Source organism: Streptopelia decaocto, assembly GCF_964273445.1.
Source record: "Streptopelia decaocto genome assembly, chromosome: 15".
Classification (NCBI taxonomy): domain Eukaryota; kingdom Metazoa; phylum Chordata; class Aves; order Columbiformes; family Columbidae; genus Streptopelia; species Streptopelia decaocto.
The window spans coordinates 13,959,969-13,984,681 of record NC_138670.1 but is presented as its reverse complement, the minus strand read 5'-3'; the positions used below and the strand labels follow the sequence as shown (position 1 = coordinate 13,984,681).

The 24,713-nt window shown below is 62.9% G+C and overlaps 1 protein-coding gene across 1 annotated transcript; it reads right to left on the bottom strand.

The window, feature by feature from the left end:
- Nucleotides 1-1,280: 1,280 nt before the first annotated feature.
- On the bottom strand, nt 1,281-24,460 carry SCARF2 (scavenger receptor class F member 2). The gene is given in 12 exon segments (XM_082066048.1): nt 1,281-3,275; nt 3,660-3,812; nt 9,746-9,867; nt 11,524-11,641; nt 11,720-11,823; nt 14,181-14,309; nt 14,689-14,907; nt 15,023-15,542; nt 15,841-15,942; nt 17,708-17,766; nt 24,043-24,255; nt 24,257-24,460. Coding segments are annotated over 12 exon segments (3,096 nt in total). The 5' UTR covers nt 24,409-24,460; the 3' UTR covers nt 1,281-2,070.
- Between the last annotated feature and the right edge of the window lie 253 nt (nt 24,461-24,713).

Here is a 24,713-nt window from a genome sequence, read left to right as displayed (position 1 = left end):
CCATCCTGATGTCCACCAGCTGCCCTCCATCACCTTTCTTCCTGGAAAGGGCTGTTGGGCATTGGAACAGGCTGCCCAGGGCAGTGCTGGAGTCACCATCCCTGGAGGGTTGGACAGACAGAGATGAGGTTCTCAGGGACATGGCGTAGTGGTGGACTTGGCAGTGCTGGGTTAATGGTTGGACTTGATGATCTTAAAGCTCTTTTCCAATCAAAATGATTCTGTGATTCTATGGTTCTTCTCCTGTGACATCATTCCCACTGCGGGCAGAGCTCAGGATGGCTCCATGGTGGGCACCAGTTCTCCTGGCTCCCAGTTCCCGCTTTCATTTCTGGTGGCCAGGAAGGTCCACCCGGCTACAGCTTCTCAGGCAGAGCTGGGCAGAGCTGGGCAGAGTGGTGGGTGCCGCGGAGGCTCCGGCTGAGGCTGAAGGAGCCTGGCAGGGGCAGAGCTGCTGCCCCCAAGGACCCAGCATCTCCAGCCCCACAGGCTGTGGGCCCTGGGCACACACCGGCACCGGCAGGACAGGCAGAGCTTTGCTGCCACAGTCTCCTGGGCCAGGCAGCACCCTTGCTGCACACCCGGCTGTGACAGCGAGCACGGGCAGCGTGCGGGCAGCGTGCGGGTAGTGTGCAAAGTGCAGGCAGAGAGCAGGCAGAGCACAAGCAGCAGGAAGACAGCTTGCAAAATGCACACAGAGCACATAGGCAGCACACAGGCAAATGGACTCCTCAGGACTCCTCAGGAATCTTGGGCAGAAGCTGTGTGGGAGAAAGTCCATCTCATCTGGCCCCTGGGCTTGTCCCAGCCTTGTCCCCTTGGCAGGTGGGTTAGAAAACTGGGGTCAGAGCCCTGCACCCCACTGCCAGCTCCCCATGTTCCCCCACATTTGTGTCCCAGCACCCTGAGCACCCAGCCAGGGATGGGCTCTCTTTGCCAGATCCCTCTTGAGCTCCAGGGGCCAATCCTGGCTACAAGACCAGTGTGCTCCCTGGGGCTCTTGCGGAGCTGGGGGAGGATGCTGGATAGAGGGGGATGGAGGGGCTCCTCACCTTGCTGCCAGGGCTGGTCTGTGCTGACAGGTAAGCACGCAGCAGCAGCCGCAGCGGGGATCTGCCTCCCTGTCTGCCACCACCTGTACCTGCTGCCAAGTCATCCACCTCCCCACCGCACCTGCTCAGGACCGGGCTGAGCACCTGAGCGAGACAAGGTCATGCCCGGCATGTTGCCTGTCTACAGGGATCCTGAGGCACAGAGAGACGGCACCCAGCTGTGTAAGAAATACATTTTTATTAGGAAAGCGCTCTACAGAGGTGCCAGGCTCTGTCGTACCAACTGATCCCTCCAACTCCGCTGGATGGGATGTGGGAGCCTGAAGGACGTCCAGCTCCGGCCATGAACAGTGCTTTCCTCCTGGCCAGAAGCAGCCCCGGGGCGGAGGGGAAGGTGGCATCGGTCGAAACCAGCTCGACCCCACTCCAGGCACGGTGCAGCTGCGGTGGGACTGGCAACGTGGAGCCGTGCCTGGAGCCCAGGGTGCCGGAACACGGGGTTTGCTGCTGGTGATGGAGCAGGGCAGGTGCCCGGCCATGCCCTGGGTGCCGAGCAGCAGCACCTCCCTCTCCCATGCACCACGAGCCGCACAGACTGGAGTGGGGTGCGGGAAGCGAGCGGCTCCGTTACTGCAGAATATACCGTGGGTACGTCTAGTACAACAAGCGCTGCTTATGCGATTGATAATACTGCTACAAAAAAGTGGGGGGATATGCCAGGCATGGACCCCCCGGGCTGGCGGCTGGGCCGGCTCCCTGCGGTGCTGCCCTGCCGGGAGGGCAAGCGGCCAGAGCCGGGCAGGGAGCAGGCAGCAGGGCACGGGTGGGGAGGACCAGGTCCTGGGGCAGGGGAGACTAAACGAAAAAGGGGGATGAGAGAGACGGAGCGGGGGAAAACGGAGGCTCAAGGCTCTTCCAGTGCCCCCTGCCCAGCCCAGGCTTCCATGTCCACCGGCTATGCCAGCAAACGTCCTTCCTCCCGGCGCACGGCCGGCGCGGGGCCGGTGCCCGGCTCCGGTCACTGCACAGCCTGCGCGGGCACAGCGGCTGCTCGGGGTGGCTCCAGGCTGGCTTCTCGGCTTTTCTTCCTGGGAGGCTTTTTAATGGGGGTTTTCTTGGCCACTTGCTCGCTGGGGAGAGCCTGCTCATGGCTGCTGCTGGTGCTCGGCTTCTCCACCCGCTTGGCCTCCCCAGCCGCTGGCTCGGCCACCCCGGGGATCAGTTTTTGCAGGTGGGGAGAGGTGGGCAGCAAGGGCTTGCTGGTCTTCTGGCCGCCGGCGGCCGCCGAGCGCTTGGCTTTCTGTGGAGGGGTTGGCTTCTCCCGCTGGGCGCCCACCCCGTTCGCCCGGGTGCCGCCATCCCCCTTGTTGAGGCTCTGAGTCTTTTCCTTCAGCTGGGCGGCCAGCTCGGAGGCCAGCTGGGGATGGAGGGGCTCGGAGCGCGGTTTGCTGGTGCCGGGGCTGCGGGGAGCATCCTTGTTGTCCCCAGCCCGCCGCTCCGGCTGGAATGCACCCATCTTTCGGAAGGCGTTCTGCACTGCCCCGTTGATGTTCTCTGTTGGCTCTGAGCCAGTTTTGTTCCTCTGCTTGGGTTTGGAGGGCGACTGGGGCTCCCCGCTAAGGCCAGCTTTGCCCTCGGGGACGCCGGGATCCTTCGGTTGCTTCTGTGCTTTCTCCTTGCCCCGCGTGCTGCCCTTCTCCTCCGCTCTGCCCTGCACGCCGGCTGACGTCTCACTTGGGCTCCTCTTCCTCTTGGCCAAGCCCTGGCCGTGCTCGGGGCTGCCGGACCGGGTGGCTGCTGGCTCCGGGGACCGGCTGGGCGCCGGCAGCGAGTTGGACTGGCTGGAGTTGTACCTGCCGTGGATCCAGGAGACTTTGGGCTTCGTGGCTGGGTCCGGAGGACGGGGTTTGGTCCTCTCTGGGGACGGTGGCTTCCCAGGGCTGCGGGGCTCCGTGGCGGCATCCTCCTCCTCCTTGGACTGCTTGGAGAGACGGGCGACCCGGGCGTAGAGCACGGCGCCGGCCGAGCCCGAGCCGCAGGAGGACCGCTCGCTGTCCGAGGACTTGAGCAGGGGCGTTTCGCTGCTGTCGGCTGGGAAGGCTCTGACAGAGCCTGTCTCCTTCAGGAAGGTGTATTCACCTGCTTCTTCCCCGCTGGCCGGGGCCACCAACTTGTCCCCAGGGCTGGCAGGTGTCCCCCTGTCCCTGCTGTCACCCACGCTCTCTGTGGGAAGAGAGCATGGGGATGTCAGATGGGGATGTGCCGGGGAGGGGAAGGACTGAGATGCTCCCGCAGCACAGTGGGACAGCATCTCACCCGGCTCCCCCCCACACCCCACTGTGTCCCCAGGTCCCCCTGTTCCCTCCTCCCAGGCAGAGACCCCAGCACCAGAGAGCTCTTAAAACAACCCTGGAGCAGCCAGTGCCAGAGGAGGGAGGTCTGAAACTGTGTGGGAGGCAACACTGGTACCTGCTTCCCTTCCTGGGGCATGAGGAGGCGGGTGGCACAGTCCCCACCGTGCAAGGGTGACGTCTTTCCACTGAGCAGGAGGTGGCCTCTGGCAATGACCCCAAAGTCCCCCAGGGAAGTGTCTGTCCCCCTGCTCACCTTCATGGGGGACGCAGTACACCGGCCCCTCATCTGTGGTGTCAAAGGAGGAGAAGGAGCCGCGGGATGACCAGGATGGGGAAGGCTGCTCCACCACCGAGGGCGGCTCGATGAAACTGCAGTTCAGGGTGTTCTCCAGGTCATGGTGGGCCACTGCGAGGGCAAGGAACTGCTGTCAGCGCCCATCCTGCCGGAGCCCCCTGTCCCCCATGTCAGACAGGAGGGTGGGATGCTGCACAGCTCCCCCCGCCCAACCTGACAGTGGGTGTTTGGGACAGGGACAGCATCCCAGGCACGGGGACAGGGACAGCATCCCAGGCATGGGGACAGCATCCCAGGTATGGGGACAGGGACAGCAGCCCAGGCACAGGGACAGCATCCCAGGCACAGGGACAGTATCCCAGGCACAGGGACAGGGACAGCATCCCAGGCACAGGGACAGTATCCCAGGCACAGGGACAGCATCCCAGGCACAGGGACAGCATCCCAGGCACAGGGACGGTATCCCAGGCACAGGGACAGGGACAGCATCCCAGGCACAGGGACAGCATCCCAGGCAGAGGAACAGGGACAGCATCCCAGGCACAGGGACAGTATCCCAGGCACAGGGACAGGGACAGCATCCCAGGCACAGGGACAGCATCCCAGGCACAGGGACGGTATCCCAGGCACAGGGACAGCATCCCAGGCACAGGGACAGTATCCCAGGCCCAGGGACAGGGACAGCATCCCAGGCCCAGGGACAGGGACAGCATCCCAGGCACAGGGACAGCATCCCAGGCACAGTGACAGTATCCCAGGCACAGGGACAGCATCCCAGGCACAGGGACAGTATCCCAGGCCCAGGGACAGGGACAGCATCCCAGGCACAGGGACAGTATCCCAGGCAGAGGGACAGCATCCCAGGCACAGGGACAGCATCCCAGGCACAGGGACAGGGACAGCATCCCAGGCACAGGGACAGTATCCCAGGCCCAGGGACAGGGACAGCATCCCAGGCACAGGGACAGCATCCCAGGCATGGGGACAGTATCCCAGGCACAGGGACAGGGACAGCATCCCAGGCACAGGGACAGTATCCCAGGCACAGGGACAGGGACAGCATCCCAGGCACAGGGACAGCATCCCAGGCATGGGGACAGCTCTCACTGCGCATCTTCACCAGGTCCCCCAGCCAAGCGCCCACTGAAGTCACCAACCAGCAGTGGTGGTGACCAGCAACCCCCATGCCTGGGGACAAGTGGCTGTGGTCAGCAGAGCCCAGGCAAGCCTCACACCTCCCGTCTGTCCCCCCTCTCCATGGCAGGTCTCCAGCTGCCCAAATCGGGGATGCACATGGTGGAGGCACAAGCCACCCAGACCCCTGGGCCCCACGAGGACCCAGCCAGTGTCCCAGCGGTCACCATGAGCTGTGCAACCCAGCACAGCCAGAGCAAAGAAAGTCCTGGTGCTGCGACCATCCCTTTCCCGGGGAAAGAAATGAGCTGCTGGTTTTAATTGCAATAAATTTCTATTTCACCATCACTGTTTGCATTTTCCTTCTCCTCTGCACAAGGGGTTAGAAGGATGGTAAAAGGATGCCTATGGCAGGGGGATGTGTATAACCATTCTTCCCTTCTGCCACTTTCCAATTTCCCAGCTTCTCCCAGCCCAACGCCGAGGAGGAACGTCCCGCCTCGTGCCAGCACTGCCCTCTTTGCTGCGGGGCTGCCCGCAGGGAAACTCAGCAAAGGAGAAAAACCACTGGAGAGGAAAAACTTGTTAAATATATTTTTGGTTTCAACAGTTATAAAAACCCAAAAGCTGAGCAGTGGCAGTTGTCTGGGCTGGGAGGGACCGGTGCTTCTGTTTCATCCTTTTTAGAGGCTTTTTGTTGGGTAAGTTCATCTGCCAAACAACTCAATGGGGCTTCCCTGAGCACCTACAGCTTCAGCATCATTATCAGGGCACCCCCAGGACGTGGGCAGAGGGGACTGACCCCCCCCAGGAAGCTGGACATCACTAGATGCCCTTGTCCCCCCCACCCGCTGGCTTTTGTCCCCTGGGGTGGTGGCAGCAGCACAGCCCTGCTTTGCAGCAGGGGCCGCAAAACCCAGGCGCAGGGCGGGTTCCCCCTGCTCAGCTGCTGTACGTCGACATTTCCAGGTATTTGTAACCCCTGCCTGCGCATCCCAACCATTTAAGTTGTCCTGCAATTTCCTGCTCAGACTGTTTGATTCTTGCACCATGTCCCTGTTTTACAATAAAATAACTCTTAAGCGTTACTGGGATGCCCACTGGAACATTTATTCTTTATTAGGGAATCTGGCTTCAGAGATGCAAGCTCATGAAAATGACGGCAGCGATGCACGCTCGCCCCTGCATAGTTTGGCTTCTTGGAGAAAGGGAAAAAAAAAAGCGTCGATATTTAAAGAGCAAATGGCCTGGAGAGGGGGAAGCAGCAGTTTCAACATGGCTTTCCTCGTAATAAAAACCAAAAAGGGAAAATTGAAAGCAGCCGGCTGGAAGCGGATGAAGGGAGATGCTTCCTGAGCGGGGCGTGACGGGCGGCTGGGACTCGCAGCCATGAGGTGTCTCTGGGGCTCGGTGAGACCCGGGATGTGGCCGAAGGATCAAACGAGGACGTGCAGCGCACCCAGGGCTGGGTGCTGCCTGGTCCCCTGGGGTTTATCCCCCTTAGCTGATACACCGTGGGCTGATGGGGCTGGGGGAAACATGGAAGCTTCCCACAGGTCCTCTCCTGCTGCTGCACCCCAAAAGCTCCCCGGCCTACAGCATGGGGGTGTGTGGGGATGTCGGCCACAGCCCTGCTCGCACAGCAGCCCATCGCTGTCAGGACCGGGACAAAGTGCTGAGGAGCCATGGAAGGGACACAGAGGGTGGCCCCAGAGCCCTCCTGGCCGCCGCCACGCACCCGCGGTCCCCGTGGTCAGCACCACCCGGGGCTGGTTGAGCTTTGCCACGGGGAGCAGGTGGGGCGGGGGGTGCGGAGCGGGCCCGTGCGGTGCAGAGCTGGGCGGCCCCGGCACCGCGGCGTGACACACAACCCAGACCCACACTGGAACTGCCTGTGTTCTGGGCAACTGAACCCCACACCACCATTTCAGTTGGAAGAGACCCTCAGGATCATCAAGTCCAACCATAACATAACTCTAGCACTAAACCATGTCCCTAAAAACCTCATCTGAACACCTTTTAAACCCCTCCAGTGATGGTGACTCCACCACTGCCCTGGGCAGCCTGTTCCAATGCCCGACAGCCCTTTCTGTGGTGAATTTTTTCCTAATATCCAACCTCAGCCTCCCCTGGCGCAACTTGAGGCCAGTTCCTCTGCTCCTGGCGCTTGTTCCTGGGGAGCAGAGCCCGACCCCCCCTGGCTCCAAGCTCCTTCCAGGCAGTTCAGAGATCAGAAGGTCTCCCCTCAGCTCCTGTTCTCCAGCTGAACCCCCAGGTCCCTCAGCCGCTCCCATCACACTTGTGCTCCAGCCCCTCACCAGCCTCGTCTCCTCCTCTGCGCTCTCTCCAGTATTTCAATGTCCTTCTGATGATGAGGGGCCCAAAACTGATGCCAGGATTCAAGGTTTGGCCTCCCCAGTGCCCAGCACGGTGGCACAATCACTTCTCTAGTCCTGCTGGCCACACTATTCCTGATAGAAGCCAGGATGCTGGTGGCCTCTTGGCCACCTGGGCGCACACTGGCTCATGTTCAGCCGCTGTCACCAACACCCCCAGGGCCCGTTCCAGCCGCTCTTCCCCAGCCTCGAGGGTTCATGGGGTTGTTGTGACCCAAGTGCAGGACCTGGCACTTGGCCTTGTTGAATCTCAGACAATTGGCCTCAGCCCAGCGATCCAGCTGGGCCAGATCCAGATCCCTCTGTCTGGCCTTCCCACCCCCCAGCAGATCAACACTCCCACACTCCCACACTTTGCCATCTGCAAAGTTACTAAGGGTGCACTTGATCTCCTCATCCAGATCATTGATAAAAAGATTAAACAGAACTGGCCCCAATACTGAGTCCTGGGGACACCACTCGTGACCGGCCGCCAACTGGATTTGACTCCATTCACCACAACTCTTTGGGCCCGGCCCTCCAGCCAGTTCTTTATCCATCGCAGGCACACCATCCAGGCCATGAGCTGCAGCTTCCATCTGCTGCCATGACACGGGGATGCCCAAACCTGGCACTGGGGCCGCTGGTGTCAGCCCAGGACGTGGCCACGTGGCTGCTGGCTCAGTGCAATCCCAAGGGAGATGCTGTGGATCCAAAACTGGTGCCAAGGCTGGGGAGCAGCTTGCAAGGGGGGTACCTGGGGGTCCAGGCACCTGATGAGCTTTGTTGAGGCTTCAAAACCTGCTGCTCGAACCGAGGAGGTTCTACCACATATAGGCTTGTGCTGCTCATGACCATAGTCATGTTTGAGCCCAGAGGGGAAAACTCGGCCAGCGCCAGTGAACGCAGGGCCACAGCAGCAGCTCTGCAAGGATGTGAGCAGTCCTGCAGCGACCATCCACCGGGTGTCCTCAGCTTTGGCCAGCACCAATTTCACCATGACACCCCCCCAGAGTCCTGAGCAACTCCAGCTCTGAGCTGGGGTGTTTCAGCATCTGCTGGACCTTCCTGCTGGGGCAGGACCAACGTGGGGCACAGGCGGCCTCTGCCACCACATACTGGCCACTGTGGCTTCCAGGCAGAGCCAATGTGGCACCATGGTCACTGGGCACCACAGGGATGTGGCTTCCACAGGCACCCTGGCAGATCCCCCTTTCCGAGGGGGGACCCAGATTCAGCAGAGCTGGAGGCATCACCAGACCAGACTACAGAGGGACCAGGGGCTGCAGAAACCCAGACCAGCTGTGTTGCGTAAGATACCATGAACATGAGGCAAGCCCTGACCGAAGCCTTTCCCTCCAGTGAAACAAGCCCCAGCCCCACAACCAGGCTCCGGAAATTGCCCCAGTCCTGCTGGGACCCGGAACCATCCCGAGCATCCCTCCGGCACCACTGCCCTTCCCAGGGCTGCTGCCGCCCTGTTTACACAGAGGAGCTGGGTGGGAGCCAGCCAGACGCAGGCAGCCCCCAGACCCCCCCTGCCCTCACTACACACAGGCACCCTCTGTCCTCCCTGAGCCCTGCTCGGCCCCTTCCACAAACACGGCCTCTGTTATCCTTGCAGCAGGAATGTTTCTCCGGCCCCGGCGCACCCTGCTCAGGGGCAGGGCTTTGCTGTGCCCCGCGCAGTGAGTTGTCCCCCAGCTTTGATGCTGGAGCTCAGGCACAGCGTGCTGGCACAGGGGCCACCTCCGTGCCCCACCTGGGATGGGGGATTTGGCCTCACAGCGAGCGCTGGGATGCGGCTGCTTGGGGCATCCCACTGGCATCGCACCCCCGGGAGGTGTGGGGCTTGGGACGGGGGCACAGGGCTGAGCTCTCCCCGCACCGGCGTCCCCTGTGAGGCAGCAGATCCCCCTCCTCACGCTGGGGTGAGCGTGCAGCAGACCGTGTCCCTCTGCTGCCGGGATGTGGGGGGCCCCTGACATCCCCAACAGTCCCAGGTCAGGGGCTCTGCTGGGCGCCAGCAGCCTCCTACAACCCCAGTTTGTGGCCGGGCAGTGTGGGGAGCTCACCCCACATCTCTGCCCCTCCATCCCACTGTGCGCAGCAGCAGGGTGGGCTCTGCCCCGCTCGGAGGCTCCTGCCCCGCGCACAGCTGGGGCAGGGCCAAAGGGGCAAACAAGGCATTTCACTGCAGTGGCGGGGAGCGTTCCTCTACCTGGGGAACCTAAAACCTCACAAACCTGCCCAGCAGAGCTCCAGGCAGAGCGAACCTGCCCATGTGAAGCAAAACAGCGCACTTTGAGATCCAGAACCTGCAGCCTGAGAAAGGGCTGAGCCCTGGCAAGCTAGGAAGGTCACACGGAGTATTGCCACAGTCCTGGGAACCCGCGTGTCCCCGTCACTGCTCTGCCGTGTTCACCGTCCTGGCTTTGGGGCTGGAAAGGATGCCGTGAGTCACACACACTGCCCTGCCAGGAGTAAAGCCCCAGGGGTCTGGCTCTGTGCCCCCCCCAGGCCCCAGCACCTTACCCACGACCTTGGGCAACTTCTGGCGGCGCAGGGGGATGCGCGGGAGCTTCATGCTGATCCGACTGAAACGCCCGCACAAGCGTCTTGGCGGTTTCTTGGCTGCTGCCGGGTCCTGGCTGGAGCTGCAAGAGAAGGTGACAGCTCCATCAGAGAGGCACCGGCACCTGCCCCATGGTGGGGACAGTCTTCACGGTGACATGGACAGCGCCAGGAGCTCAGGGATGCTGCAGATGCAAAGGAGGTTTGCAGAAGGGCCTGAGGCGGCTGTGGGGAGGGGGCACAGGGGGTCAGGGACACTCCAGGGCTGCTGCCAGCACTGGCCACCAGCTCCCACCACACCAGGATGCAGAGCAGGGCCAGATCCAGCCATGGCCACTGGCAGCCCAGCCCCAAAACACCCGCAATACTAGACCAATACTCTGTGAATCTTTAAATAAGTAAAAATCATCCCAACCCCAAACCAAACACATGGCTTCTCTTTATTTGCTCTCTGGTTTTGAAGCCTCCGGGGGCTGACGTCTCAAGCAATTAACTGCAGCCGCAGGAGTGAGCAGCTTCATGTGTTGATGCAAGGCAACCTGCGACGTGCCCACTGCCACCGCAGTCCCTTGGGATGCTCTGGCGAGGGACTGCTGCTGGGACAGCACCATGGCAACCCAGCTGTTTGGGGACATTGCTGTGTCCAGGAACACTGGGAGAGATGGATCTATTTTGAGTTATTTCCCCCTCCCCGTGTGATATCCCACCATGTGAGGCTGCGTTTGTGCTTTTAGCAGTGGGATTATTACACGCAGCCCCCAGGCTCTCCAAGCCAGATGTGCTGGGCTGGGATTGAGCTGGGAAGGCCGCAAGGGGAGGCTTCCGGAAAATTCCTGTGCAGTGGCTGGCGGCACAAGGGGAGGCTTTCTCCTGAGCTCCCACCACCCGCTCGGTCCTTGCTGAGCAGCACAAGCCTCCCCCCTGCAGCAGGACTGTCCCAGCCCTGCCTCCATGGCGAGATGTCACCCAGTGCTGCTGAAACGCAGCTGCAGACACTCACCCTCCTGGCCCTGAATGTCCCCATGTGGGACAGCTGGCGGTGCCACATCTCGTCACCCCAGGTGTCACCCCATGGGTTGTATAAAGGGTTGTGGCCACATCTCTATGCCTTCACTGTATTTTAGGGTTCCCTTTGCAGAGCGACTCCAGCTCCCTGGAGACTGGAGGGGACCTCGTGGGTCTCCATGAAGTGATGGACCAGAAGAGGGAAAGGAAGTTGGGGAGATGGGGCAGTGCATCCCCAGGCAGGGCTGCCCCTGAGTCCCCCCACCAGCTCCTGGATGGGTGCTGCCCCGAGGATGCAGCCGGACCACTCAGACCCCGAGGATCTGTAGGCCACCCGGTGCTGGGCAGGCAGCGCTGCTCTGCCTCAGTTTCCCTACAGCGTTGCTGTCCCGGTGTGGTCCCTGTAACCCCAACACGAGTTGGGGTTGGGGTTGGTAAGACAAGGGATAATGGGTTCAAACTGGAACACAGGAGGTTCCACTTAAATTTGAGAAGAAACTTCTCAGTAAGGGTGTCAGAGCCTGGCCCAGGCTGCCCAGGGGGGTTGTGGAGTCTCCTTCTGTGCAGACATTCCAACCCGCCTGGACACCTTCCTGTGTAACCTCATCTGGGTGTTCCTGCTCCATGGGGGGATTGCACTGGATGAGCTTTCCAGGGCCCTTCAACACGTGACATTCTGGGATGCTGTGATTCACGGCAGAGCCCACTGAGAGCCCCCCCGCACCAGCACTCACCCGTGGGCTTCATCCTTCTTACGGCAGACGCAGCAGCAGCAGAGCAGGGACAGCAGGAGGATGAGGAGCAGCGCCAGCAGCGCTCCTGCCCCGATCACCCCCATCCGCTGGTTGGCCTCTGTAAGACAGAACCGGCCGCTCAGCCCGGTGCCGCCTGCGGCAGAGCCCCGCGCCCCGGCCCGCGCCCGGCACTCACCCATGTGGCAGGCGCCCGTCAGCGGGTCACAGGCGCCATCGTGGCAGCCGCAGGATTCAGCACAGTTGGCTCCGTAGCGGCCGGGAGGGCAAGTCAGGTTACAGCTGGAGGGAAGGGGCCGGGTGAGAGCCGTTGTCACCTGGGCTGCGGCTCCCCCCAAGCCCCCAGTGCCGTGGGTAAAAGCGGGGGACACTTCCCCAGCCTCTTCTGACACAGAACCCCACGCCCGGGAGAGCAGGAGCCCATCACCCACCCGGTGGCTGAGCCCATCACTTGGGGGATTTGGCCCAGCTGGAGCTCAGATGCTCTCACCACTCCCCATGCAAGGCTTCGCAATTAGGCACAGCAATTATGAAAGGTCATTAACCCAGCAGTCACATTTAAAGACACCCTGGTGTCATGCGCAGGGTTTCCAGCGTGGCTCGGCGGTGATGCGGCCGGGGCACCCCCTGGCCCCTGCCCTTAGCCAGGCAGGACGGTGGCAGCCGCAAGCTGGGAAAGTGAACAGATTGATTTCATTTGTATTTTTTTGGCCTCCAGGAAGGAAAACACAACTAACTGAGGCATCAGCTCTGCAAGGCGGACCCCCCTGATTCAGCTAGGCCTGGAGTCAAATCTCCACCGCTGGTGCAATGACCTCCCTGGGGGCATCACCAAGGCAATGGGGACACACATGAACAGGCCCCAAACCACGAGCATCAAGGGCTTGAGCACAGAAAACATGCGCCAGGCACACGTCAAAGGAACCGGGGCTCTCGGTGTCGGTGGGACCACCCCAACCTGTCAGCCCAGCTGTGGGACAGGGACCGTGGTGCAGGACCCGGATGGATTTGGGGGATGCTGGCAGTGCTGCTGGGCACCAAACCGTCCACCAGCTGCTCCCTGGCAGCAGCAGTTACAGCCGTGAGGAGCCAGTGGATCCCGGCCCCAACGCGCTCCGCCGGGGCCGCAGCTGCCCCGGCCCTGGGCGCCGTGCCCGGAGGCGGCTCAGCCCATTTCACGCTCTGCAGACTTGCAAAGCGCCGGCGCGGCTGAGCCTCGTGCCTGCCAGGTGCCGGGTGCCCGCCGGGACGGCGCTGAGCCCCCGCGGCCGCACCGGCCAGCTGCGCCAGGGCAGCAAACGTGGCAGGATGGGAGCTGGGATATTTCCTCTGCAACCCAAACCTCACCCCACTATTTCTGCCCTGGGCTGAGGTTTTGGGAGAGCAGAGGGGGTGTTTTTTTCTAAGAGAGTCCGGGGGCCTCTGGCAATGCCAGATAAGCCACTTTTTGCACACCACAGTATTTTAGCAGTTTTTCCTTTAGCATCCTCCTGACGTAGAGCTGAGGGGACACTCCTGCACAGCGAGGACATCGCTTCTGCCTTCCTTCCAGAAATCATCTCCTTTTTAGCAAAATTATATGCTGCTGACAAAAACACTAGTTGGCACGTAGTCACAGGGATCCACCCAAGGACCAAGGGCGTCCCTGCGCCCACCCGGCGAGCACCGTCCAGCACAGCTCAGCCGTGGTTGCAGCTCCAAGATGCTGCAACCCAGGACCCACATCCCCAGTGCTGTGTCGGGGTCTCAGAACAGATTAACTCACGTGCTGTCCCCTGGCACCGTGCCGAAAGCATCCTGCCACACCCCCACTGAGCCCCAGGGCCCGCTCTGCCTGGGCTACCAAAGGCACGCTGGGCTGGCACCGGTGCCCAGCCAGCTCCTCCGGCAGCACAAGCAGTTGGTGTAGCCCCCCCAAAAAAACACCTAAAATGCAAACACTCCCTGTTTATAAGCCCTGAATGAAACACTGGCATGGGCAGGACGCCAGCTCCGAACCCCTGTTGCTGCCATCACCCTTGAGTTAATTGCTGGGAACACCTGAGCAGCAGCCGGCAGGACCTGGGGAGGGTTTGCACGTCCCGGCTCGGGGGGAAACACTTTCCTCGCCTTTTCAAACAGCATTGCAGTCTCATGCTGGAAAACCCACGAGGGGATGTGAGCAGGACGGTGACGTCCCTGTGGCCCCTCCTTGGGCAGGGGGACGATGTGGGGGCTCTTCCCGGGGGTGAGGAAGACCCTGGCCAGAGCTGCAGCTTGCAGCAGGAGCACCCCATGGATGCCGTGCCCATGAGGCTATTTGCTATTCTGGGATGTGGTTTTCTCTCTCTTTTCAGTTAGAAATTCCACTGTGGACTTAAAAAAACAAAAAGACCTAAACCGCCGTTTTGTCGACAGCATTTGTTTTTGCCAAACAATTTCCTAAAGCAAAACCCCCCACCTCGTGGCGTTACCTTGCTTCTAACGGCCCTGTGAGCGAGACCTTTCCCCTCCACTCCAAACACCATCCGAATTATTGCCCGCGAGAACTTCCACTGCAGGAAGCCTCTCAGGTGGGAACCACGCAGGACCCAAGGGCACAGGAGGTGCTGGAGCATCACCCATGCCTGCACCCCGAGGTGTTCGCCAGGGTCACTTACTAGGTGCCGTGGGAGCCGGGGTGGCAGAGACAGCGGCCGGTCTCGAAGTGGCACTGGCCGTTGACGCAGTCGCTGCAGACGAAGGCGCAGTTCTCCCCATACGTCCCATTGCGGCACTTGGTTTCACACCTGGGGAGGGATGAGGGCAGGTGGCTGGAGCACCCAGGGCTCCAGGGAACCTGTGGCACCCCCAGCCCCGCGCCTGCGGGCAGGGAGATGGGGCTGTGTGTTGCCACCCCATTTGGGTGCTGCAAAGCCCTGGAACCAATCCTGGGCACAAGAAAGCATCCCAGCTTGAGAGCTGAGCCTCTCCGCAAGCACCCACCATCCCCTGGGGGCAGGGGGCTCGCAGGCTCCCTCCAGTCCCACAGCTGTGCCAGCGGGCTCGGCACATCCCTGCCCTCCCCTCCTGGCTGCAAACCTGCAGCCAGCCCTGCTGCTCGCCGGGAGCACCGGAGGCCGCGCACAGCTCCCCCGGCCCAGCTCCGTCCGTGCCCCCCACAATTACCGGTCTCCGATCCAGCCCGGGTTGCAATGGGAGCACCTGCCGTTGATGTGGTTGCAGGTGTGCCCGTCCTTGCAGGGGGGACAGAGCTGCTCACAGCCCTCTCCATAGAAGCCGGGCGAGCAGGGCTGGTCACACTTGGTGCCGTTCCAGCCGGCCTCGCAGGTCAGGCAGCGCCCGTCCGCCACCGTGCACGGCTGCAGGCTCTTGCACTGCCCGCACCTGCAACGGCCAAGGAGGGACCTGTCACCCAGTGCAGCATCCCCAAAGCCTCCTGTCACCACTCCCTACCAAGCCCACGGTGCCGGATCAGGCCCAGCAGGCTCTAGGCACTCACCGTCTCCTGCAGCCTTGCCCGTAGAAGCCAGCCGGGCACGGCTCGCGGCAATACTTCCCCCGGTAGCCCGGCTCGCACGTGCAGGTCCCATCCACCTGGTTGCACTTGCCCTTGTAGCACTGGCAGTACCGGTCACAGCGGGGCCCGAACGTCCGCTCCCGGCACTGGCAGCGCCCCGTGAACTGCTCGCAGGGCGAGTTGTTGCAGGAGCACTGGTTGTTGCAGCCGCGGCCCCACCAGCCGGGCTGGCACAGGCAGTTGCCCGTCTGCTGGTCGCACTGGGAGTTGTGGCTGCAATAGCAGGAGCTGGAGCACTGGGGTCCCCACCAGTTGGGCTCGCAGGTGCATTTGCCCGTCTTCTGGTCGCACTTGCCGTGCTTGCAGAGGCAGACGTTCTCGCACTTGGGACCCCAGCGGTTGGGGTTGCAGGTGCACTGGCCCGTCACGTCCTCGCATTGCCCATTGGGGTGGCAGCTGCACATCTCCTTGCAGTCGGGACCCCAGAACTGCCGGGGACATTCTGTGGGCAGAGCCATCAGCCCGTGGGACAACCCCACCACTGGGCACCAGTGGAGACCCACAGTCCCAATGGGACCTCTTGACCACAGACCCCATCCTCCCAGCACACTGGATCTCAGAGGAGACCCCTCCAAAGGGACGACGCCCTGGGGACAAGGTTGGGGGACAGAAAAGGGCAGAAGAAGAGCATCTGCAGCTCCATCCCTGATGTTCTGCTCTGGAAAGTCACCCCAGATGAGCCAGCACCTCAGGGCCGCCCTGTCAAACCCCCTGAGGACACATGGGCACACGGTACTCACTGGTGTCGCAGTTGGCGCCGAAGTAGCCATGGCGGCAGCGGCACTCGCCAGGCCTGACACACACCTCGTTCTCCTTGCAGGTGAAGTTCCCCTCGCACACAGCTGGACGGATGGACAGACAGACGGCATGAGCGCAGGTGCCACCGGGCACGTCCCTGCTAGCCCAAAACTCCCCCGGCCCCGCAGAGCAGGGGAAGGGCTGCGCCGTAGCTCTCTGGCTGCGGCTGAGCTGTGGCACCAGCACCATCCTGGCAAGCGGCCAGGCAGGCTGCATGGGACACTCACCAGGAAAATGCCACCAGCCTCCTGGCACCCTGTTCAGCTCCATCCCTGCCACCAGCCTCCTGCCACCCAGCGCGGCCCCGTCCCTGCCACCCGCTGCACCGGCAGCAGCGTCCCTCGCTCAGCTCTGTGCCACCGGCAGAGGCAGCGCCGGGGGAGAACAGGGACATGGGTGGGAGTTGCAGGCAGCCACGAGCGCAGTCCCCCTGTCCCCCTCCCTGCACTCCTTATGAATGGCAGTGGCGTCACTGCCACCCCCACCACCGCCTCTCCCATGCAGGTCACCGGCCCCCAAAAGCCACCAGCCCCTGTCCTGCCGGGGCCCTGCCTGGCGGGGCAGGCGCAGGACGGGCGCAGGCAGCACCGCGGCGCAGGCAGGCGCAGGCAGATCCCCCGTGGCCCTGGACAAGGCTCCTCAGCCACCGGGAGAGGGACAGCAGACCACCCACCCCATCCACCTTACCTGGGAGTTCTTAGACCTACGGTGATGGATACTATAGAAACCCCTAAAATAGACAGATTACACAGGTTAGGAGCAGTGAGTCTAACGGTTAGAGCAGGCGGGGGCGAGGAGATGGGGCAGCACTGGCGGGACCGTCCTACCCCCACTGTCCTGGCAGGCCCTGTCCCGTCCCTTCCTGCCGGCCGCAGGCACTGCGTCCTGTTCCCGGTGCGCAGGCACCCATCGCATGCAGCGAGCGGTTACGAGGGCTCATGCACGGTGGGTTAGTTGGTTACGTGGTCTTCACCATCAGCTGCACACTGATGAGCCCTGTGGCCAGCGTGTGGAGATCCTCCAGCTCTCCTGGGCAAGGCCAGCCCGGACCATGGGGAGCAGCACAGGAACCCCAAAACAGCTGCTTGCATCACCACGGCAGTGCAGGGGATGAGACCTCCCAGGGCTCCATGCCGAGCATCCCCGCCGGGCTCACCGGGACCCTAGTGAGGGCTGTGACACCCGGCGTGGCCCCAGCCAGGGCTGCCCAGCCTGCGGGCCCAGTGGCCCCTGCCCAACAGCCAACCTGCCCTGGCAGCCGCTCCCCAGGTGGCCACGATGGATACAGGCTGGTCCTGGCGGCTTCTCCTCCACCGACAGCTCTGGCTTGGCTCCCCACACTGCCCAGAACCCATGGGAACTCTGTGGGTCCCATCCCTGCAGCTGCACCTTCCCTGTCCCCACACTTCACCCGGGGGGACACCTCACTGTCCACTGGGTCTCAGAGCAACACCTCCAAATCCTTAGACGCAAAGCTGACTAACAGAGAGAGAAATCCCCCAGCCTGGGAGCACGGCTGAGGGTCCCCACGGAGGAGCCCACGGGGGGCTGGGGCAACCCAGGGCACCACTGTGGGGCAGGGCCTACCCCAGGGCTGGGCTCTGTGACCAGCACCCCAGAACTGGGGCTGAGCACCCGTTCCATCCACACGCTGCTGGCCTCGAGCCCACGGGGAGGCAGGACACCCCCCGATGTCCCCGGGACAGGGGGTCCCGGCTGCAGGGCACGTCAGGGTGGCCCCTGGCAGTGGTGGTGAGGCCAGCAGGGCACAGCACAGGCTGTCCAATGAAGCAAAACACCGGTGCTCACCTATTAAGCACTCGCTTCCTTGTTGCCTCCATCCCGGGCAGCACGTGAGCACCGAGGAGCTGCAGAGGGGAGAAAAGGCACCACAAATGGTTATGACCCTCAGCAAGTCCTGGTCCTTCCCAAAAACCCACTGGGAGCACCAATGCTGTGATGGTGAGGGCTCTTGATCCGGTCAGTTGAACCCTGGCCAGGGGCTGCTGCACCCCCACGGGGCCAGGGGAGCTGCCGGAGCACAGATCTGCTGGGGGCTCCCACAGGCACCCGCTTGAGGTGCTGGGAGTGAGGACAGGACCAGTTTCTCCCATTAATCGGGAGCGATGAAGCAAAGAAAGTCAGGTTTGCAACTGCTACTGTAAAAATAAAAAAGCCCCCCAAACACCCAAAAGCTGGGTAAAAAGGGAAGGCTCCAAATATCCCAGAGGAAAACAAGTGCTCTGTGCCCGAGGGTCCGGCAAAGCAGCCGGCTCCCAGGATGGGGCGGCACGGTGCCCGCAGCCAGACACCCGGCTTGTCCCCCGGCTGCTGGATCTCCCTGCTCAGGGGGTGCTGCGGGGAGTGGGGGCCACACTGCCCTCCCCTGCCTGCTTGCACCCACTGCCTGCTTGCACCCCCTGCCTGCACACCCCCTGCCTGCACACCCCCTGCCTGCACACCCCCTGCCTGCGCACACCCTGCCTGCACACCCCCTGCCTGCTCACACCCTGCCTGCACACCCCCTGTCTGCACACCCCCTGCCTGCGCACACCCCTGCCTCCTCACACCCTCCCTGCCTGCACGACCCCGTCTGCACAACCCCTGCCTGCACACCTCCCTGCCTGCACACACCTCCCTGCCTGCACACCCCCTGCCTGCACACACCCCCTGTCTGCACAACCCCTGCCTGCACACCCCCTGCCTGCACACACCCCTGCCTGCACACACCCCTGCCTCCTCACACCCTCCCTGCCTGCACACCCCCTGCCTGCACACACCCCTGCCTGCACACTCCCCTGCCTGCTCGCCCCTTCCGTGCCAGGTGCCAGCAGGACCCGGAGCAGAGTGGGAAGGATCCCTGCAGCACCGGCAGCACCTGCAACCCCCCCACGGGCAGCAAGTGCCCCCTGTGCTCAGCCCTGCCAGCACTGGGCAGCACAGCTCAGGGGACGCACATTTCTACCTGGCTGCTGCAGGAGGACCGAACATGACCCAAACCCTGGGTTAGCTGCTCAGGGGCCTGGGGTCAGCACCCCAAAGGCCAGAACCACCCTGCTGGTATGGCTGGAGCACAGGGGACATCCCCCACCTATGAGCTGGGTGATGCCAACTGCAGGCAGCTGGGATGTGTCCCTGAACCTTTGGGTGTCCCGGAGTGCCACCGCCTCCAGGAAGCATAGGATCATCAGCCAAAGTGGTTTTGGCACAAGCTTAACCCCAGCCAATACCAGAATGGGGTCTCAGACCCCCCCAGAGGCTCAGCCAGAGATATTCAGATCCCTGTTGGCGTGGGACACACGGGGACATCTCACCCACACTGGTTCAATGACCCGCCAAGCAAATGGCTGGGCGCTCACGATGCTGAAACCCAGGTGTGGGGGACACGCTCCCCATGCTGTGACACGGTAGGAACACCCCAGGCAGGGGAATCCCGCTCATCCCCGGGGTGTCCCGCTCATCCCTGGGGTGTCCCGCTCATCCCCAGGGTGTCCTGTTCATCCTTGGGGTGTCCCGCTCATCCCTGGGGTGTCCCGCTCATCCCCAGGGTGTCCTGTTCATCCTTGGGGTGTCCCGCTCATCCCCGGGGCATCCCGCTCATCCCCGGTGTGTCCCGTTCATCCTTGCGGTGTCCCGCTCATCCTTGGGGTGTCCTGCTCATCCCCGGGGTGTCCCGCTCATCCCTCGGGTGTCCCGCTCATCCCCGGGGTGACACACTGCCAGGTCCCTGCCAGTGATGGGAGCGATGCTGGAGGGTTATAAACGGCCTGAGCAGATGCTGCAGTCAAGCAAAACTTCACCCGGGCTGGTCCGGCGACGCAGCCTGGAATGCGTTCTTCTTTTTTTTTCTTTCCCTTTTCCTCTTTATATGTAACAAATGCAGAAGAGGAGGAGGAGACATCGAGGAAGTATTCGCTCGAAACCCAGCACAGTCACAGGACCACGTCTGGCTGCCAGACCGCCTTGTCCTGGGGCCGGGGAGGGAGCTGCCAGCAGCCCCCCGGCCAAGCGCGGGTACCGGGGGCTGGCTGCAGCTCCCAGCGCCGGCCCCTCGGCGGGCAGCACCCGCGCGGCCCAGCCCGGGGCTCTGCGTCCCCCTTCTTGCAGCGGACGGTGAAAAATTGGAAAGGAGGCAGAAAAGAACCACAAAAATGATTCAAGGCCTGGAAAAAATGCCTTGCAGCCGGAGCTCAAAATAGCTCCATCTATTCAGCCCGCTGAAGCGGTTGCAAGACGCTGCGATCGCAGTCGGCACGTACCCCCCGCGTGGGGAACCCGGGGCTGGAGTGGGGGCTCTGCTCCGGCTGAGCATGCGTGGGGGTGCGCAGTGATAATGGCAAACAGGGCCCAACCATCCAACAACCCACCCGAGGAGCACGTGGGCTCGAGACAAGGGTCTTCTCTGCAAGGGGCTTCAGGCTGCCCTCCCCAAAAAGCTGTGCCGGGATGCCTGGGTGCAGGCAGGGAAGGGTCTGTGGTGCCCTGACCCTCCCACAGTGTGACCAAAGCATCTGCTGTCCCACCTGGGGTTGCTTTTGCCCCTCCACCCTTTAGAAATTCAGTGTTTGGTGGGTTTTAGATGAAACCATCGCAGGTTTGCACAGGGAAACCCCTGCGCTTGGGAAACCTCCACCCTTGAAAGCTCAGCCTGGCCACCAAAACGGGCATCGTGGGTGATGCACCAAAAAGCATCACCCGTGATGAAAGCCCGAGCTGACGGCGGGGAGCTGGGAGCTGCCGAAACATGGTGGCAGGAGGGAAAAACCCTTTTCCTGCTGCGACCACCACCAGCTGGGACCACAGCCCACCCACCGCCTGGTCGGACGCAGGATTCCTGCTTATCTCTCCACCGATAGCTAATCTCTCCTTCACCGCGCCTGCCGATGGCATCCCGCACCCCTTCGCTCACCCCCGCCTCGTTTATCAGCAGCTTTGACAGCAAATAAACTGGCTGCTGTTGCAAGGAGAGGCAGCTGGGATGTGGCACTGGGTAACTGGTGCTCCCAGTGCAGCACGTGGACCGGTCCCTGAGCGCAGCCAGTCCCGGGCAGGGTCGGTGCTGGCTGCAGGGGGTCCAGCACCCACCGGGGTGCGGGTCTGAAACACGTCTTGTGGTCTCACGGCTCCATGTGCCCTGCGACCACTGGAACTGGGATAACTGGGAGATGTGTTTAAAAGCTCGCTCCTGACCCACATGGACACGCCACCACCCACATGCACAGTGCAAACACGTTTTCTATTTCTTCTTCTTTCCTTCAAAGCACTACAAATACTATGAAAAGATGAAAAGCTGCCTCCTAGGTATGGCCAGGGCTTGGGAGCCTTGCTGATGTGGAGGAAAAGGAGCGGGGATGTGGGCAGAGCCAGAGCTGAGACCTGCAGGGACGAGCGCTCAACGCCAGCGTTGTCCCCAGCGCATGTCACATCCTGCTCACATCGAGAATCAGCAGAACACAGAACCTCTGCACATGCTCTGGGGTCTCTACAGAGGCAGAATATTTTTCTTGTGGATTAGCATCCCATGTTGATCCCTGAAGCCTGGTGCCCTTTAGCTACAGCTATGGAGAAGGCTCCTCACCCAGACCAGCGCAGCCTCCCAAACAATGAGGAGTGGGCTCACACCCCCGAAAGCAAGAGAGAGACCTGGGGTGTGTCTGAGAGCTGCTGCCTGTGGTCCCACACAAGACATCCCCACTCTCAGCCCTGCAGGCACCCAGCATGTCCCCAAAGCCCAGAGCATCGCTGTCACCTTCCTCAGCCACATGGCCACCCCCAGTGCTCCCCGCCCCGCTGCTCCTCCTGAGCATCACCCCAGCACTGAGCTCCGTCTTTCTCCGTGTCACCAGCTTCCCCGTGTGGCGCACAGGGCTCTGGGGACAACCGGCTCCCAGCCAGTGGCATCCCCCACAGCCAACGCCGGCTGCAGCTCCTCAACCCGAACCCAGCCCCTGGTGGGGCAGGGACAGGAATAGGGTCGTGTACGTAAACAGAAACTCTTCAGGCAGAGAACGAAAGGAAAAATAAGTTAAAAAACAAAGATTACCAAAAGAGAGCATTAATGAGAGCAGGAGATGAACAAAGCAATGGCCAGGCGCGCAGTGCTCTCATCAGCCTGCATCCCAAACGGCAGCTTCGGACAGGGTCACACCAACTTGTAACTGATTAGAAAAGAGCTTCAAATTTAAGAGCAAGTGGTACGTTGTATACAAAACTTTAACATCAAATAGCTCCCAAATATGCCCTTTTCTTCTTCCCTAAGTAGTTCCTCGGATTACTGCTCGCTAGCCAGGTCTCAGGAGGTTGCAGGAGTTGCTGAAGCAGAATCCTCCTCCTGAGCCCTCCAAAAGCCGCAGCTGAGGGATGCCCGCACGTGCTTGGCAGAGCCACGCGGTCCAGAGTCCACCAGCAGCTTCACCAAGCCTGGGCAGGGGACACCCCGAGCCCTCGCCAGCCTGGTTGCCCCCAGCCCCAGGCACAGGGAATGACCTGCAGCACCTACCCCAGGTTCTTGGGGCCACCAAGGTGGGTTTGGATGGTGACACATGGGGTGTCCTCCATGCCAAGGGGAGCAGCACAGTAAAGACAAGGGTGGGTGCAAGGCATATGGGTGGGGAGGGAGAAGGGTTTGCAGAAGGGTGAGGGGTGGAAAAAGATGCAAACATCATCTCAGCTTCCTAGGGACCATCCTCTCCCCACCTTGTCTGGCTCCTAGGCTGTCTTCACGCCCCGTTCCACAGGAGGATGGACACCACCACCTGCCCATCCTGTGCGCCCTGTCCTGCTCACCAGCAAGTGCCTCTTCACACCCCACGGCACCCGTGGGTGGCACAGGGAGCGACTCTGAGCCCTGCGGGCCTGGGTGCAGCATGTCCCCCCCCTGCACCCCGCAGGGATGGGGCAGTCCCTGTGCGAGGGGGAGCACCCAGACACCCCATCCCCAGCCCATAGGGCAGGATGCTGGGAACGGGGGGACACTGCTCACATCCCCTCTGCCATCCCGGGATGTGGTGGCAGTTTTTCAGGGAACCAGCCTGGCAGCTCATGGGCCACCGAGGAGAGGCTGCTCCCCGCATCCTCCCCTGCGAGGAGCAGCTCGGCGCCGGGAGCTGCAGCCGCTCTGGCTCATGAAATGCCTCCCTTCGGAAACTCAGCCTGTAATCTGAGGAGGGGGCACCAGCGCCCTGTGGCCCTGCTGAATGGAGCCATTATGCGGCCCCTCTCGCTTGCAGCACATGTTTTCCTTGTGGACTCGTCTGACCTCACGGCCGAGATGTAAAGGTGCATTTATGGCCTGGGCCCCCCATCAAGGGAGGGATCCTGCTCTCCCAGCTGGGAGGGAGTGGTGGTGGGCGCACTCCCCCCTTTGCTGGGGCCAGCCTGGCTGAGGAGCCTGCTCAGCACCAAGCCTGAGTGCTGCAGAGAAGCTTGGCCCGAGGTGACAGAGGTGATGCTCTGCAAAGCCACTCGTGGTACATGGAGAGTGCTGGGAGAGGGGGACAAGGCACTGCCAGCTCCCGGGGCTCTGCCCTTGGCCAGGCAGGCAGGACGTGACCCCAGGGACAGTCGGCAGTGCCAGCGCCCACTTTGTGAAGCCAAACCCAAGAGCCCTCGAGCTGCTACTCTGCCATCCCAAGCAGCTCCACCAGGATACCCAGAGCATCCTGCATCCTGCCAGCCCTGGCTCGTCAGTGGGACTGGCCCGGGGGGGCGGGACGGGCCCCTCACAGTGCAACCCGATCCCCGGAGGCACCCAGGACCGGCTCCACACAGCAGAACCGGCCCCGAGGGCGCAGGACCGGCCCTGGCGCACTCCGGACCGGCTCCCCGCAGCAGGACTGACCCAAGGGGCAGCAGGACAGGCCCCGATGTGCCCAGGACCGGCTCCCCGCAGCACGCCCGGGGCCCCTCACTCCCGGCCCCGCTCGGGCTGAGCTCCTCGCCCCTTCCCCGGCTCCCCCCGCCTCAGCTCCGCACAACACGGACTTTGTTTTGGAAGGCGCCCAGCGCCGCTACTGGCCCGGGGGAGGGGAGCGGCGAGTGTCCCCCCGCCCAGCGCCGCCGCACCCCACCGCGCCCCGGCCCCGACCGGCGGGTGGGGGGGTCCCGTCCCGCCCCGCCACACCTGCCCGCCCCGCCGGTCCTACCCGCCGGCCCTGCAGACGTTCCTGCCGCGGGGGCTCAGCTCCTGCGCGGCTCCGCGGCTCAGCACCAGCAGCAGCACCGGCAGCAGCACCGCGGCTCCGGCTCCGGCTCGGGCGCGGCGGGGCGGTCGCAGCCCACGGGCCGCCATGACCGTCGGAGCGGCGGGGCCCGGCTTGACCCAGCCCATCGCATACGGGGCCGGGCGCTCTGGCCCCCCCCGCCCCGGCTCCGCGGTGCCCGGTACCCGCCCTGTCCCGGCTGCTGCTCGGCGGGCGGAAGCCGCAGTGCGATCGCTCCGCCGCCGCCTCCCCCGCGCCCCTCTCGGCAGCGGCGGGAGGGGCCCCGCCGCCAGCCAGGAAATTCCGCATTGGTTCCCCTGACGGCGGGCCAGGCTCCGGGGGCCGCCGGCCGCCGCCTCCCCAGCCGCGGGGCAGCGCCGCCCCGACGGCCCCGACGGGCCCGGGGTCTCTGCCGGGCAGGCAGCCCCGGGAAGAGGCGGGGGGTTTGCCGGGGGGGCGAAGTCTGCGAAGTCCTGGCTTCCAGTTCAGCCCGGGGGTCCAGTAGCTCCCAGGTGCCCGGGGTCGAGCGGCTCCGGGGTCTGGCAGCATCAGGGACCAGCTGTCCCGGGGATTCAGCAGCTCCAGGGGCCTGACAGCTCTGGCCGTCCCAAGGG